The sequence below is a fragment of the Pelophylax lessonae genome (genome assembly GCF_965119305.1).
Source record: "Pelophylax lessonae genome assembly, chromosome: 11".
Lineage (NCBI taxonomy): Eukaryota > Metazoa > Chordata > Amphibia > Anura > Ranidae > Pelophylax > Pelophylax lessonae.
The window spans coordinates 133,577,299-133,593,672 of NC_138778.1; the positions used below are offsets into that span (position 1 = coordinate 133,577,299).

At 46.1% G+C, this 16,374-nt stretch overlaps 1 protein-coding gene across 2 annotated transcripts in view; it reads left to right on the top strand.

Moving 5' to 3' along the window:
* The window catches only part of GRB2 (growth factor receptor bound protein 2), a 169,545-nt gene that overhangs the window by 93,590 nt on the left and 59,581 nt on the right, over nucleotides 1-16,374 (top strand). For both annotated transcript variants that reach the window (XM_082271910.1, XM_082271911.1), the window contains exon 2: nucleotides 2,095-2,343. In XM_082271910.1, the coding sequence (XP_082128036.1) occupies nucleotides 2,266-2,343 (78 nt within the window). In that variant the 5' untranslated portion in view covers nucleotides 2,095-2,265. The remainder of the gene's footprint in view (nucleotides 1-2,094; nucleotides 2,344-16,374) is intronic.

Here is a 16,374-nt window from a genome sequence, read left to right on the forward strand (position 1 = left end):
CCTTTAAAATAACGCAGTGCCGAATCGCAAAAACTGGCCTGGTCATTAAGGGGGCAAATCCTTCCGGTCCAGAACTAGTTAAATAGAAAACTATCTTTAGATATATTTTTACTCCAAAAGCACTTTATTAAAATAAATGGGGAAAAAAAAATTAAAAAAACTAGATTTAAATAAAAAAAAATCTGATTTTTTTTTTTTGTTCTTTTAAAAAAAAGAATCCATTTTTATTCACCCTGACTTAAATAATTATGAATTGATTGTTGGCCATTATCAGCACCTTTTTTTTTTTTTTTTTTTTTTTTTTTTTTTGAGCGGTGTTAAAAATCCTGTTTGCTGCATGTTTGGCAAAACGCACCAAAAAATGCACCTCCCCAATGAAATGCATTGAAAATGTAGCAAGAATGCATTAAAAAAGTTTTGCGTTTTTGATGCATTTTTGAGTCACATGACCTATGAAAAAAAAAACACCATAAGCGAGGTAAAAGCACGGCACAATTGTGGGTGTTTTCAGCAGCCATTATTGGCACTTTTTTCTTTTTCAGCAGCCGAAATTTCGGTGCATCCCTAATAAACCTATTAGATACCTGACCTAAAGGTGCCCTGACGTACTTACAACAGCCTACTATCTTCTATATTATAATGGTCTAACACAGAGATCCTCAACCTACGGACCTCCAGCTGTTGCGGAACTACACATCCCATGAGGCATTGTAAAACTCCGACATTCACAGACATAACTAGGCATGATGGGAATTGTAGTTCTTGAACAACTAGAGGGCCATAATTTGAAGACCCCTGCTAACCCTTTACAGTTGCCTTCTTTGGTTACTTTTTGGAAAATGCTGCCCAATGTGGTTGTATTTGAGCTTCATCATTCTTGGTTTTGTGCAACCTGAAAAGGAGCCTTTGCTCACCAGTATAATCTTGAAAAATGGGGCAGAGATCATAGGAGGCAACAGAGACCTTTATATTGCAACCAGAGATTTATGAAGGGAGGTGTTTTGTAGTCCAGGAGCAGAAACAGAGCTGACAATCTTGCTTGGAATTTAAATGAAGCAAAGACATGGTGTTATCAGCTCAAACATTAGAAGTTCACTGCACATAACAGAAATACACTTTAAAGCAAAGTAGGCTCATGGAGGTGATTTCAGTTCATGCATGACACGTTCCTTCCAGAACTGCAGGAACTATTTGTTTGGTGGACTTACCCCTTAAAGCAGAGTTCAACCCAAATGTGGAACTTCCACTTTAAGGACTCCTCTCCACTTTACATATTTGGAATGTCATTTTTTTTGTGTCTGGGCGACTTGAGCAGAAGTTCTCCTCTCCCCCTCCCTCCCTGCAATCTTCCGGGACACATCACAGGTCCCAGAAGATTGCCCGGCCACTGAGGAGGCGCAGCACCACTCGCTACCGGCTGGCAGGCTGAAAGTTGTCACAGCCAGGTGCCCATTCCTGTGATGCCGGGGAGAGGTGAGAGAGAGGAGCGAGGCTTCGGGGGGACCACATCGCCGGATCGTAGAATAGGTGAGTGTGTACACTTTTTGTAGCTAAACGTAAAAACAACTGGAACTCCGCTTTAAGAACTCTTTGGCTGGGCTGAAAATAAAAATGTCTTGCTTAGACTGACCCCATACTGTTACATAGTTACACACAGTTTGTGAGGTTGAAAAAACACATCAGTCTATCCAATTCAACCTATGATGTGTGTGTGTGTTTGCTGTTAACCGTACATTGTATACCCCTGTATGTTGTGGTCTTTAAGGTGCCCATCTAATAGTCTTTTGAAACTATCGATGCTCCCTGCTGATACCACTGCTTGTGGAAGAGAATTCCACATCCTTACCGCTCTGACAGTGAAGAACCCCTTACGTATTTTAAGGTTAAACTGTTTTTCCTCTAGTTTTAGTGAGTGGCCACGTGTCTTATTGTATTCCCTTTCTCTGAAAAGTTTGTTCCTTATGCTAGGGTCGCCAGTACAGTATTTGTACATTGATATCATATCCCCCCCCTGTATTATATATTACTGCGTAAATGCATAAAACATTTGTGGGATATTGTAATTAAAGCTTTATTTTTCTTTTTTTCATAAAGGCCGCAAGCGATTCCGCCGTCGTCTTACCTTCGGAGCATCAACCAGCCGTGTGTGGTACGGCAATCAAGACAGTTAACTGCGCTACGTGACATTGAGGAGGTTGGGCAGCGGAGGGGTCCAGCCTTTCTGTTTTGAAGGCCCCCCCGCAGGTCAGCGACGCTGCGGTAACCATGGAAGCCATAGCTAAATATGACTTTAAAGCCACAGCTGATGATGAACTAAGCTTTAAAAGAGGGGACATACTAAAGGTGAGCAGGAGCAGCAATCAAATAGTTAATTGGGAAGAGTGACTACAGTGTCTGCAAGCCATTCAGTTGTCTTTATGTATAAAGTAATGTTTGCATTACAGTGTGATGTTTCTGCATGTAACAATTGTTAATCTGAAGAATGTATTGCCAGTTACACCTCTAATCCTGTTTCCTTTATCTATCTCTTGTATGGTTCACAGCTAAAAGCCTTGTGCAGAATTTCACAAACCACATCCACTGTAACTTCCTGGATAAGGTTTCTTCTCATTCTTTGCAGTCTGCTGCTTCTTTTTTTATCTATAGAAAACCTATTCAGCTTTTTTTCTTAATTCTGTTCCATGCTACCAATCTATACATGATTGGTTTATAAATCAGAAATTACATTCCATTAAAGTAGAAGGCTTCTTGTTCAGATTTGCGTATTTATTGGAAATCGACGATTGTAAATATGGGAATATAGTTAACTGATTTGTATTTCTGTTGAATGCAATAAAATTTCTTATAACATCAGATTTCTTCATTGTACAGTACAGGACAGGACACAGGACTTGTATTTATAGACCATGGGTTATATGCACCTTCAGGAAAATCGACACAAGACTTCCTAGACACAGAAATTTTTTTTGCTAGGGTTGCCCTAAAGTTATATTAGAGGCAGTCTTTTTTTTCCAACAAATATGCTATACCTATCTACTTTGTGCAGTGGTTTTGCCGATCCTCCTCTTCCCGGGTCTTTATCCCTCGCATCTGGCCCCTCCCTCCTGCCGTGTGACTCCAGAGCAAGCAGCTTGCTATGGGGGGGCACCCAAGCAGGCTTGCTCCCAAGCTGCAGCTCTGTGTGTCCATGCACACTCAGAGTCGCGGCTCAGCCCTGCCCCCTCTCTCCTCACTTGCTGTGATTAACAACAGCATGAACCAGTGGCTCCCACTGCTGTCTCCGGTAATGAGGAAAGTGTTCCCAGAGAGCAGAGGCTCTCGTGCACATCGCTTAGAGATGGGGCTCAGGTAAGTATTAGAGGGGGCTGAAGGGACTGCTGCGCGCAGAAGGTTTTTTTCCTTAATGCATTAAGATAAAAAACATTCTACCATTACAACCACTTTAAAGCAGGGGTCTCTAAATAAAAGGGCTGGTTTACTGCACTTTGGACTTTAGGAGGGCCAGATAGTGCCCAGTGGGAGTACAAAATGATATCAGTGGAAAGAATAGTGCCCCATCATTGGTGTTAGTGGGAAGAATAGTGCCCCATCATTGGTGTCAGTGGAAAGAATAGTGCCCCATCATTGGTGTCAGTGGAAAGAATTCCATCATTGGTGTCAGTGGAAAGAATAGTGCCCCATCATTGGTGTCAGTGGAAAGAATAGTGCCCCATCATTGGTGTCAGTGGAAAGAATAGTGCCCCATCATTGGTGTCAGTGGAAAGAATAGTGCCCCATCATTGGTGTCAGTGGAAAGAATAGTGCCCCATCATTGGTGTCATTGGAAAGAATAGTGCCCCATCATTGGTGTCAGTGGAAAGAATAGTGCCCCATCATTGGTGTCAGTGGAAAGAATTCCATCATTGGTGTCAGTGGAAAGAATAGTGCCCCATCATTGGTGTCAGTGGAAAGAATAGTGCCCCATCATTGGTGTCAGTGGAAAGAATAGTGCCCCATCATTGGTGTCAGTGGAAAGAATAGTGCCCCATCATTGGTGTCATTGGAAAGAATAGTGCCCCATCATTGGTGTCAGTGGAAAGAACAGTGCCCCATCATTGGTGTCATTGGAAAGAATAGTGCCCCATCATTGGTGTCAGTGGAAAGAATAGTGCCCCATCATTGGTGTCAGTGGAAAGAATTCCATCATTGGTGTCAGTGGAAAGAATTCCATCATTGGTGTCAGTGGGAAGAATAGTGCCCCATCATTGGTGTCAGTGGAAAGAATAGTGCCCCATCATTGGTGTCAGTGGAAAGAATTCCATCATTGGTGTCAGTGGAAAGAATAGTGCCCCATCATTGGTGTCAGTGGAAAGAATAGTGCCCCATCATTGGTGTCAGTGGAAAGAATAGTGCCCCATCATTGGTGTCATTGGAAAGAATAGTGCCCCATCATTGGTGTCAGTGGAAAGAACAGTGCCCCATCATTGGTGTCATTGGAAAGAATAGTGCCCCATCATTGGTGTCATTGGAAAGAATAGTGCCCCATCATTGGTGTCAGTGGAAAGAATAGTGCCCCATCATTGGTGTCAGTGGAAAGAATTCCATCATTGGTGTCAGTGGAAAGAATTCCATCATTGGTGTCAGTGGGAAGAATAGTGCCCTATTAAAAAAAATAAAAAAGAAAAGGGTGTGCTGATAAAATGAATGGCAGCAACTAGGATTCCAAGAACCTTATTGGAATACATTTGTGATGTGGATAATATAACTAGTGCGCACAACAAAAAAAAAAAAATGAAAAAACAGTGTCTTTCAATCAATATCACAAAACATATAGGATCTATATAAAAATGTGATTATTATGTAAATAATACAAGCGCAATGTGTAACACCACTCGTGCACAGTAATGTATTATATGATAAATATAAAGTCCAAAGACTAAATAAAAAAATAACACGTGTAAATCCACAAAAAGTGATGTTTTTTTGCTCCAAAGAATGGTGGTTCAAAACACTCTTAAAGAGGAAGTAAACCCTCCTCAGGAAGTTGTACCTATAGGTAAGCCTATAATAAGGCTTACCTATAGGTACTGTAAATATCTCCTAAACATGTACCGTTTAGGAGATATTTACCTTTAATGCAGCCAGTGACGTCACTGGCGCATGCGCTCTGAAGGAACGGCTGATCGTGCCGTTCCTTCAGAGCCCCGTGCCGTGACCGTCGGCTCGCGTGCGCGGGAGTGACGTCACCGCGGCTCCGGCCAATCAGATGACCGGATGCCGCGATCCCGGAAGACGGGCGACATGTCATGTCGCCGTCATACAGGTAAGAGAGCGGCACGGCGGGGGCTCGTTCTAAGGTAAGTATTTCATAATGAGCTAGTATGCGATGCATACTAGCTCATTATGTCTTTCTCTTGCAGGTTGTAAAAAAAAAAAAAAGTTTTTAAACGAGTTTACAACCTCTTTAATACTGCAGTGTATCTTCACAGTAGAAGGGTGAAATGGCTCCTTACCAGAATTAACTGGTTAATCACATGCAACCAGTACCAAACCCACCCTGTGATAAACCACGGCACACACTGACACCACGTGCAGATGGACAAGATGGTCTCTTACCAAATGTTAGAGGAAATTCAGCCAAAAATTCTATCCTAAATGGAGATCACCACAGACCAACAAGGATGGATATTTGGGGCTGAGGAGCTGTTTCCTGCATGAACGGTATCCTGGGACTCTTTTCACAGTGTAAGTGCTGTTTCATATGAATCTTTCTCGGTACAAGGCAATAGGCTCATACAAAGAAAGAGGGAAGAACAATGGTGCATTACCCCAAAAACACTTTAACAAAACGTATGCTAGAACTCTTACATAAGCCCAATGAACAATAGCTTCCACTGAAGGTGTTCGTGGCCGCCTGCAGCGCAGACCTCGAGATGTGACGGCGTGGCCTTTCCTATCCGACGCGTTTCCCCTCAAAGGGCGTAGACTGTAATTGGAGGATCCTTTTGAGTCAACTCCTTTTGAGCACTTACACTATGAAAAGAGTCCCTGGATACCGTTTATGCAGGAAACAGCTTCTCAGCCCCAAATATCCATCCTTGTTGGTCTGTGGTGATCTCCATTTAGGATAGAATTTTTGGCTGAATTTCCTCTAACATTTGGTAAGAGACCATCTTGTCCATCTGCACGTGGTGTGCCATGGTTTATCACAGGGTGGGTTTGGTACTGGTTGCATGTGATTAACCAGTTAATTCTGGTAAGGAGCCATTTCACCCTTGTACTGTGAAGATACGCTGCAGTATTAAGAGTGTTTTGAACCACCATTCTTTGGTGGACTTACACGTGTTATTTTTTATTTAGTCTTTGGACTTTATATTCATCATATAATACATTACTATGCAGGGGTGGTGTTGCACATTGCCCTTTTTATAATCTACATAATAATCACATTTTTATATAGATCCTATATGTTTTGTGATATTGTTTGAAAGACACTGTTTTTTCATTTTTTATTTTGTTGTGTGCACTAGTTATATTTTTCCACATTAGTGCCCTATTGTTGGTGTCAGAGGGAGGGATAGTGCCCTATTGTTGGTGTCAGAGGGAGGGATAGTGCCCTATTGTTGGTGTCAGCGGGAGGGATAGTGCCCTATTGTTGGTGTCAGCAGGAGGGATAGTGCCCTATTGTTGGTGTCAGCGGGAGGGATAGTGCCTTATTGTTGGTGTCAACGGGAGTCATAGTGCCCCACCATTAGTGTCAGTGGGAGACATAGTGCCCCACCATTGGTGTCAGCAGGAGGCATAGTACCCCACCGTTGGTGTCAGCGGGAGGCATAGTGCCCCATTGTTGGTGTCAGCAGGAGGCATAGTGCCCCATCGTTGGTGTCAGCGGGAGTCATAGTGCCCCATCGTTGGTGTCAGCGGGAGTCCTAGTGCCCCATCGTTGGTGTCAGCGAGAGGCATAGTGCCCCATTTTTGGTGTCATTGGTAGGAATAGTGCCCAATTTTTGGTGTCAGCGGGAGGAATAATGTCCCATTTTTGGTGTCAGTGGTAGGCATAGTGCCCCATTTTTGGTGTCAGTGGGAGGAATGGTGTCCCATTGTTGGTGTCAGCGAGAGGAATAGTGCCCCATGTTGGGTATCAGCAGAAAGAATAGTGCCCCATCGTTGATTTCAGCAGGAGGCATAGTACCCCATCGTTGGTGTCAGCGGGGGGCATAGTGCCCCATTGTTGGTGTCAGCAGGAGGCATAGTGCCCCATCGTTGGTGTCAGCGGGAGTCATAGTGCCCCATCGTTGGTGTCAGCGGGAGTCATAGTGCCCCTTCGTTGGTGTCAGCGGGAGTCATAGTGCCCCATCGTTGGTGTCAGTGGGAGTCATAGTGCCCCATCGTTGGTGTCAGCGGGAGTCATAGTGCCCCATCGTTCGTGTCAGCAGGAGGCATAGTGCCCCATTTTTGGTGTCAGTGGTAGGAATAGTGCCCCATTTTTGGTGTCAGCGGGAGGAATAATGTCCCATTTTTGGTGTCAGTGGTAGGCATAGTGCCCCATTTTTGGTGTCAGTGAAAGGAATGGTGTCCCATTGTTGGTGTCAGTGAGAGGAATAGTACCCCATGTTAGGTATCAGCAGAAAGAATAGTGCCCCATTGTTGATTTCAGCAGGAGGCATAGTACCCCATCGTTGGTGTCAGCGGGAGGCATAGTGCCCCATTGTTGGTGTCAGCAGGAGGCATAGTGCCCCATTGTTGGTGTCAGCGGGAGGCATTGTGCCCCATCGTTGGTGTCAGCGGGAGTCATAGTGCCCCTTCGTTGGTGTCAGCGGGAGTCATAGTGCCCCATCGTTGGTGTCAGCGGGAGTCATAGTGCCCCATCGTTGGTGTCAGCGGGAGTCATAGTGCCCCATCGTTGGTGTCAGCGGGAGTCATAGTGCCCCATCGTTGGTGTCAGCGGCAGTCATAGTGCCCCATCGTTGGTGTCAGCGGGAGTCATAGTGCCCCATCGTTGGTGTCAGCGGGAGTCATAGTGCCCCATCATTGGTGTCAGCGGGAGTCATAGTGCCCCATCGTTGGTGTCAGCGGGAGTCATAGTGCCCCATCGTTGGTGTCAGCGGGAGTCATAGTGCCCCATCGTTGGTGTCAGCGGGAGTCATAGTGCCCCATCGTTCGTGTCAGCGGGAGGCATAGTGCCCCATTTTTGGTGTCAGTGGGAGGAATAATGTCCCATTTTTGGTATCAGTGGTAGGCATAGTGCCCCATTTTTGGTGTCAGTGGATGGAATGGTGTCCCATTGTTGGTGTCAGTGAGAGGAATAGTACCCCATGTTGGGTATAAGCAGAAAGAATAGTGTCCGAAAAAGTCCGAAATAGGAAACCAAATAAGAGTATAGAAGTGAATCTGAAGATCCGTGGGAAAGCCTTCACCAGGCTTTCAACAGGAAGGCAAAAACTTTCTTTTCATGGTATATTCTCACTTCTCTAAGCCTTTGCTCGCTGAGGACCTGGTGTCTTTCCCTTCACACTTAAACGCCGCATTGTGGACCATCACTCGGGATTAGTATTTCAAATTTAGTATTCATTCATTTAATAAAAATCTCTCATACTATTACACTATGAGGAGCCATTCTTTCTCTCTACATTATTGCCTGCTGGACCGTGATCTATGAGAGGATCTACTATTTAGCTGGCTGCTGAGTATTCTTCTTGGATCTTCTCTTTGGATTTGTGATAAGAGAGCCATAGCCATTACACCATATAGATCTCTGTAGTAGGGGTCTATATTCTTTGGTAAGCTGTGTGTGATCGGGTGCTGGTGAAGGCTTTCCCACTGAACTTCAGATTCACTTCTATACTCTTTTATATGGTTTCCTATTACGGAATTTTGATTACTTTATTATGTACATACTGTATTTGTATATGTAATTTAGTGGGAGGAATAGGACCTCATCGTTGGTGTCAGTGGGGAGAGGGAACAGTGCCCCAAGAGCCGAATAAAGTCAAACAAAGGGCCACATGCGGCCCGCTGGCAAAAGTTTGGAGACCACTGCCTTAAAGCATATTCTTATAACCCCAATCACTCTGTGAGACTTCAGGTGTCTTTTATTTTTTTTTGCTAGTGGCCTAGATTTATGGACCTGCTCATCTCTGGATAAGTAGGTTTTTTTTTTTTTTAAACCATTCCATATTTTTTTGAATCTATTATCAAGATCTGATTGCCTATTGCCTTTAGCTTTCTAACAGTTTCCAGATCAGTTAGCATCATTTTGTACCTCGGGGACTGTACCCAGACATAGTATGTGGGGCCTGCCTGTAATGTGTGCTTCAGGCACTGTATGCTGCATTAGGCATTTACCTTGGCACTTAGTTATCCGCAAGGTGCTATACAGAAACAACGAACTAGAGCACAGATTGTTGGAATTGGATGGGATTTGTCATGTCCATATGAATTGCACACATAAAAAGAGAACAAGCCAATGGACCTGAAAAAAACCCTCATGGACTAATTGACAAATGCCTTGCGTAAAATCAATTAAATTTTATTAACATGTTGATTAAAATATACATAATACAAATTTGTGTCCCTAAATAGGAGACACTAAACATGTATACAATGTACATAAAAAACCTGTTGTACATATTCAGTGTGGTGATGGGATATGGATGACACCTGGCATGTTTCGGACTCAGTGTAGTGTTGTCCTTCGTCATAGGCTGCATCCCAATTCACCTATATATCTGAATGAAACAATGTGTCAAGATTTAATCAATGCATGCCATTTAGTACCGTATGCATCTCTATATTGCAATACTCACGTATCCGTGAGGAATTGGTATACAGAGATACTATCCAATATAGACTCAAAAAGGAGCTGGCAAATAGGTATTGCTTGTGTGTGGCGATAGCAGGTCTCAGTGCTGGAGGATTATGCAAAGACAGCATGATGCTATGCGTGGGCCAGATGGACTGTGTTAATCACAAGGACCCAGGGCTGGTAATGAACCTGTGCCCTCTTAACGCTAAAATATTAAAAATAATTTTGTATAAGTGTAATGGGTATATTGCTGCTGTTGTGTCATAATATTGAAGGAAAACATCAACACTAAGCAGTAACAAGTCTATATATGCCTGAAGCCTAAGGCCTCTTTCACACGGCCGTTCAGTTTTTTTTTTTTTCCACTCCGGTGCTTTTTTTTTTTTTCACGGATGTCCGTATATCATCCCATCCGTTTGCGGATGATATACAGACATAATGTATGTCTATGGGCATTGCGGATGTGACATCCGATTTTGCATCCGTTCCGTTTTTTACACGGAACAAAAATAGTGTTCTGTTCCGTTCCAAAAAACGGAACAGAACTGAAAGGAAGAAAATTGGATGTCAGCGGATGGTCATCCTCTGACATCCGCAATGCCATTGACATACATTATGTCCGTAAATCATCCGCAAAAAAATAGGATGATTTGCGGACATGCGGAACGCCCGTGTGAAAGGGCCCTAAGACCGCATTCACACTGCAGCGGCACGACTCTGTACTACTTCGGGGGCGACTTGTGAAGTCCCGTGCACTGTGACTTCGGCTCGACTTGCACGGACTTCATATAATGAATGTCTATGCAAGTCACTGCGAGGTCTCCCCGAAATAGTACAGGACCCTTTTTCTAAGTCGGAGCAACTTGTGTCGCTCCTATCAGAACGGCTCCTGTAGCAGTCAATGGACCGCGACTTGTCAGGCTGACGAGTCGCGGCAGTGTGAATGGAGCCTTACAGAAACTGCCATAGTATAGGCGGCTCAAACGGCAACATGCAGATTACTATTGGGGAATGTATGGTCATTGTAATGACCACAGCACCCCAAGAGAGACCATTATTTAAAATCAGAGTATAGTCTTAGACCCTGATAAGGAAGTTAAGTGAGATAATGAATACCACATACCTCTGTCAACACATAGGGAGCCCATATAATAGCAAGGTTGTTCAATGCACAAGCAGCTTACCTTGTGTTTGCCGAGTGTGATATATACAGTGCCTTGCAAAAGTATTCGGCCCCCTTGAACTTTTTGACCTTTTGCCACATTTCAGGCTTCAAACATAAAGATATAAAACTGTAATTTTTTGTGAAGAATCAACAAGTGGGACGCAATCATGAAGTGGAACGAAATTTAATGGATATTTCAAACTTTGTTAACAAATAAAACACTGAAAAATTGGGCGTGCAAAATTATTCAGCCCCCTTAAGTTAATACTTTGTAGCGCCACCTTTTGCTGCGATTACAGCTGTAAGTCGCTTGGGGTATGTCTCTATCAGTTATGCACATCGAGAGACTGAAATTTTTGCCCATTCCTCCTTGCAAAACAGCTCGAGCTCAGTGAGGTTGGATGGAGAGCGTTTGTGAACAGCAATTTTCAGTTCTTTCCACAGATTCTCGATTGGATTCAGGTCTGGACTTTGATTTGGCCATTCTAACACCTGGATATGTTTATTTGTGAACCATTCCATTGTAGATTTTGCTTTATGTTTTGGATTATTGTCTTGTTGGAAGACAAATCTCTGTCCCAGTCTCAGGTCTTTTGCAGACTCCATCAGGTTTTCTTCCAGAATGGTCCTGTATTTGGCTCCATCCATCTTCCCATCAATTTTAACCATCTTCCCTGTCCCTGCTGAAGAAAAGCAGGCCCAAACCATGATGCTGCCACCACCATGTTTGACAGTGGGGATGGTGTGTTCAGGGTGATGAGCTGTGTTGCTTTTACGCCAAACATAACGTTTTGCATTGTTGCCAAAAAGTTTGATTTTGGTTTCATCTGACCAGAGCACCTTCTTCCACATGTTTGGTGTGTCTCCCAGGTGGCTTGTGGCAAACTTTAAATGACACTTTTTATGGATAGCTTTAAGAAATTTCTTTCGTCTTGCCACTCTTCCATAAAGGCCAGATTTGTGCAGTATACTGTCCTATGGACAGAGTCTCCCACCTCAGCTGTAGATCTCTGCAGTTTATCCAGAGTGATCATGGGCCTCTTGGCTGCATCTCTGATCAGTCTTCTCCTTGTATGAGCTGAAAGTTTAGAGAGACGGCCAGGTCTTCGTAGATTTGCAGTGGTCTGATACTCCTTCCATTTCAATATTATCACTTACACAGTGCTCCTTGGGATGTTTAAAGCTTGGGAAATCTTTTTGTATCCAAATCCGACATTAAACTTCTTCACAACAGTATCTCGGACCTGCCTGGTGTGTTCCTTAGTTCTTTGTGATGCTCTCTGCGCTTTAAACGGACCTCTGAGACTATCACAGTGCAGGTGCATTTATACAGAGACTTGATTACACACAGGTGGATTCTATTTATCATCATTAGTCATTTAGGTCAACATTGGATCATTCAGAGATCCTCACTGAACTTCTGGAGAGAGTTTGCTGCACTGAAAGTAAAGGGGCTGAATAATTTTGCACGCCCAATTTTTCAGTTTTTTATTTTTTAAAAAAGTTTGAAATATCCAATAAATTTCGTTCCACTTCATGATTGTGTCCCACTTGTTGATTCTTCACAAAAAATTACAGTTTTATATCTTTATGTTTTGAAGCCTGAAATGTGGCAAAAGTTCAAGGGGGCCGAATATTTACGCAAGGCACTGTCTGTGTGTGTGTGTGTATGTATATATATATATATATATATTTCTCTTACGTCCTCCGACAGTCGCCGCCTCTTCATATTCGTCACATATGGGGTATTAGACTTTGCTCCGAAGGAGTAGCTAGGCAACAGAATATGTTAACAATAAAGCTTTAACATATCCCACCCTCAAGGGGTGGTCCCCTCAGTCAATACCCTCCTACTTCCTGCAACCATATCTCAGTTTTAATGTCTAGCTTGTCAGGAGTGGCTGGCTCTCTCTGTGCTGGGACTTTCTGTCCCAGACTCTTTCTTCTTTTTAATATTTTGTTTGAGTTTTCTCTCTATCTTTACTTAGCTGTTATTTTTGTCAGCGTTAGTTAGTTCTTCGGACGAAGAGGATCATGCGGACTGGGTCTCGGGCTGATCCCCCTGGTCGCAGGTCGTGGGTCAGTGGCTTCCCAGTCTGCCATCGAGCGTTCAGCCAGGTAACGCTCCTGGCACAGTGAACGACCCATCCCTGTTCGGTGCAGGGATGATTGGTGAGGTGGCTACCTCACCGGACGCTGTGCGGTTTCTTAACCTCCATTGTGTGCGTCTTGAATTGCGACTCTCCCTGCCTCATGTGCAGCGGCTTGTTCGCCTGTGCGGGTTCCCCACGCCATGTGAGGTAAGTGTATTTATGTGGGGACCTGTCTGTCTGGGAGGGTCTCAGTCTGGGACTGTGTAACCTGCCTTTAATCACACTGCTTGTCTCCCTATCTCTCGGCTGCATGCTGTGGGCTGCAAGGGGGGGGGGAGCTGTATGACACTGTGTGTGTCAGGCTGGGCAGTGTGAGAAGCTGTGTGCTGTGGGGCATGTTTTTTTCTTGGCATGTTTGGGCATATACAGCGATCGCTGCGGCGATCTAACATGTATCCTTATATTGGGATGTAATGTGTGTGTTTTTATGCACTGTGGAGCGGCGTTTTCGGCGCCAAACGACGCCATTTTACCGGCGCCCGCTCCGGCCGCATGGTTTACATGCACAGCGGCCATTTTCTTGTAGCCTCCATAGGCTTACATAGAGCGCCCTGGCAGCATCACTTCCTCTTTCCAGGAACACCGATCGAGGCAGCAGCAGCAGCGGGGTCTCCTCAGGTTTTATCCTTCTGTTCTTGCTATCCATTGCCTGTATTCAGTTTGTATATTCCCGGTGGGGGTCTCATTGTGCCGGAGTGTGGTGCGGTGGGCTGCGCTTGCCGCGCTTGCTAAAAGGGGGCAGTTAACCCTTGGTTGTCTGGCATTACAGGGGCAATGGATTCTCAGGAGGGCAAGTTTCCTACAGTATTGGTGGAAAGCCAGGGGACCGCTGTTTCCCCCCCAGGGGGGGATTTAGCCGCTATTGTGGCTGGCCTTGCTGCCCAGGTGCAAATGCTGGTGGCTGCTCAATCTACTAAACGGCCCAGAGTTGCTCTGTCCTCTGATTCTGAGGGTGAAGGTGATGGGGCTGTTCTGGCAGGGACCTCCTTATCGGGGTCCCGCTCCTCTCTTGATCTAGTGGGGTCTGAGGTAGAGGCTGAAGTTGAGGGGGTTGATAATTCTCCCCCTGGCTCGCCTGAAGAGCTTGCAATCATGGATGAGTTGATTGCTTCCATTAAGCAGACGCTACGTTTGCAGGACGAAGTGTGTCCCCCCGCTGCCTTGGCGGCTTATGGGACGCAGAGGAAACGCAGGACGCCGCAGGTTTTTCCCTGCAATGCTGATTTTCAGCGCGCTGTTAAGGATCAATGGCGCGATCTGCGCAAGCCTTTTGCGGTACCAAGTAAATTCAAGCTGCGTTATCCTTTCTCGCCTGCCACTGATGAACGGTGGTGTGTGCCTCCGCCAGTGGATCATGCAATTGCGGTTTTGAACAAAGCCACTGCGATTCCTGCAGAGGGTTCCCCTGTTTTCCGTGATGCCACGGATAGGAGACTGGAGTCTCTTGCCCGTCATACTTATTCTGTTACGGGTTCTATGCTTAAGGCTCTGTTTGCTTCTCTCATGGCGGCCCAGGCGATCGCAAGTTGGACGCAGATGCTTAGGCGCGTCCTAGTGGCCGATTCGGCCTCGGCGGCGACCCTGGATATGGTGGATCAGATCCACCAGGGTGTCATGTATCTGTGTGATGCGGACCTGGACCTGATTCCGTTGGCTGCACGTGTGCACAGCGTGGCGGTGTTGTCTCGCCGTCTGGTTTGGTTGAAATGTTGGTCGGTGGACCAATCTTCACGTAAGACCTTAGCCAATCTGCCTTATGATGGGTCTCGCCTTTTTGGGGAGTCCCTGGATGTGTTGATTAAGGGGATCACCGGGGGTAAGAGCACTCTCTTGCCCCATTTCCCCAAGGCTAAGGGGGCTTCTGGGAAGAAGCATGCTAATTTTCGGCCCCCTCAGGGGTCCTTTCGTGCCTTTCGGCCGCACTACAAGGGCAAACCGTTCAAAGGCCAAGGCTCTCAGAAGAAGCCCTGGTCTGGGAAACAGAAGTCCGGCCAATCCGGACCTGCAGCCCATAACAGATCGGCCTGAAGGGGCGCCCTCACCCAGTTTTGGGGTGGGGGGACGCTTGCTCGGTTTTCTTCAGCCCTGGTTGGCCCGTGTGCGGGACAGATGGGTTCTGGAAATCGTTCGATCTGGTTACAAGATCGAGTTTCTCTCTCGGCCGGAGAGCAGATTTTTTCCCTCAAATCTTCAACTGTCTCCAGAGCGCCTGCGGGATCTGCACCTGGCGGTGCGGGACCTGAGGGCTCAGGGAGTGGTGGTTCCGGTGCCTCATCGGGACAGATTTCGGGGGTTTTATTCCAATCTGTTCACCGTGCCCAGGAAGGAGGGCAAGGTTCATCCGATTCTGGACTTGAAGGCTCTGAACCGCTCTGTGCGGGTTCGCAAGTTCCGCATGGAATCCCTGCACTCGGTGGTGGCTGCCCTCGTTCCGGGGGAATTCATGGCCTCCATCGATTTGAAGGATGCGTACCTTCACATCCCCATATTCGAGGGTCATCAGAGATACCTTCGATTTGCCATTGCGGAGGATCACTACCAGTTCGTGGCGTTGCCCTTTGGTCTCGCCTCGGCTCCGCGGGTCTTCACCAAGGTGCTTGCACCGGTTCTGGCATTATTGAGGGCCCAGGGCATTTCTGTCCTGGGGTATCTGGACGACATTCTGGTTCGGTCTGCGACCAGACAGGGTCTGGAGGAGGACCTGTCTGTCACAATGCAAACTCTGCAGGAGTTTGGTTGGACGATAAATGTTCCAAAGTCGACACTGAGTCCGTCGGTTCGTCTCCCCTATCTGGGAATGATACTGGACTCGGTGCAGGCGAAGGTCTTCCTGCCGGAAGACAAACTCAGGACTCTTCAGGAGGAAGTCAGGTCCCTCAGGGACGTTCCACACTCGTCTCTGCGGACGTGTATGAGGTGTCTGGGATTGATGGTCTCGGCCTTCGAGGCGATTCCTTTCGCGCAGTTTCACACGCGGGGTCTCCAAGCGGAGATCCTGTCCAGGTGGGACGGGCGACCTCAATCTCTGGATCTTCAGATCTCGTTGAGTCATCGCACCAGGGAAAACCTTCTGTGGTGGCTCCAGTCCCCGTTGGTGTCCGGGGGCAAGTCGTTTCGTCCGATCTCGTGGACGGTAATCACCACGGATGCCAGCCTGTCGGGCTGGGGTGGTGTTCTGGGCGTTCTGTCCGCCCAGGGGACCTGGTCGGAGGGGGAGTCTTCCCTCCCGATCAACATTCTGGAATTGCGTGCGATAAGGCTCTGTCTTCATC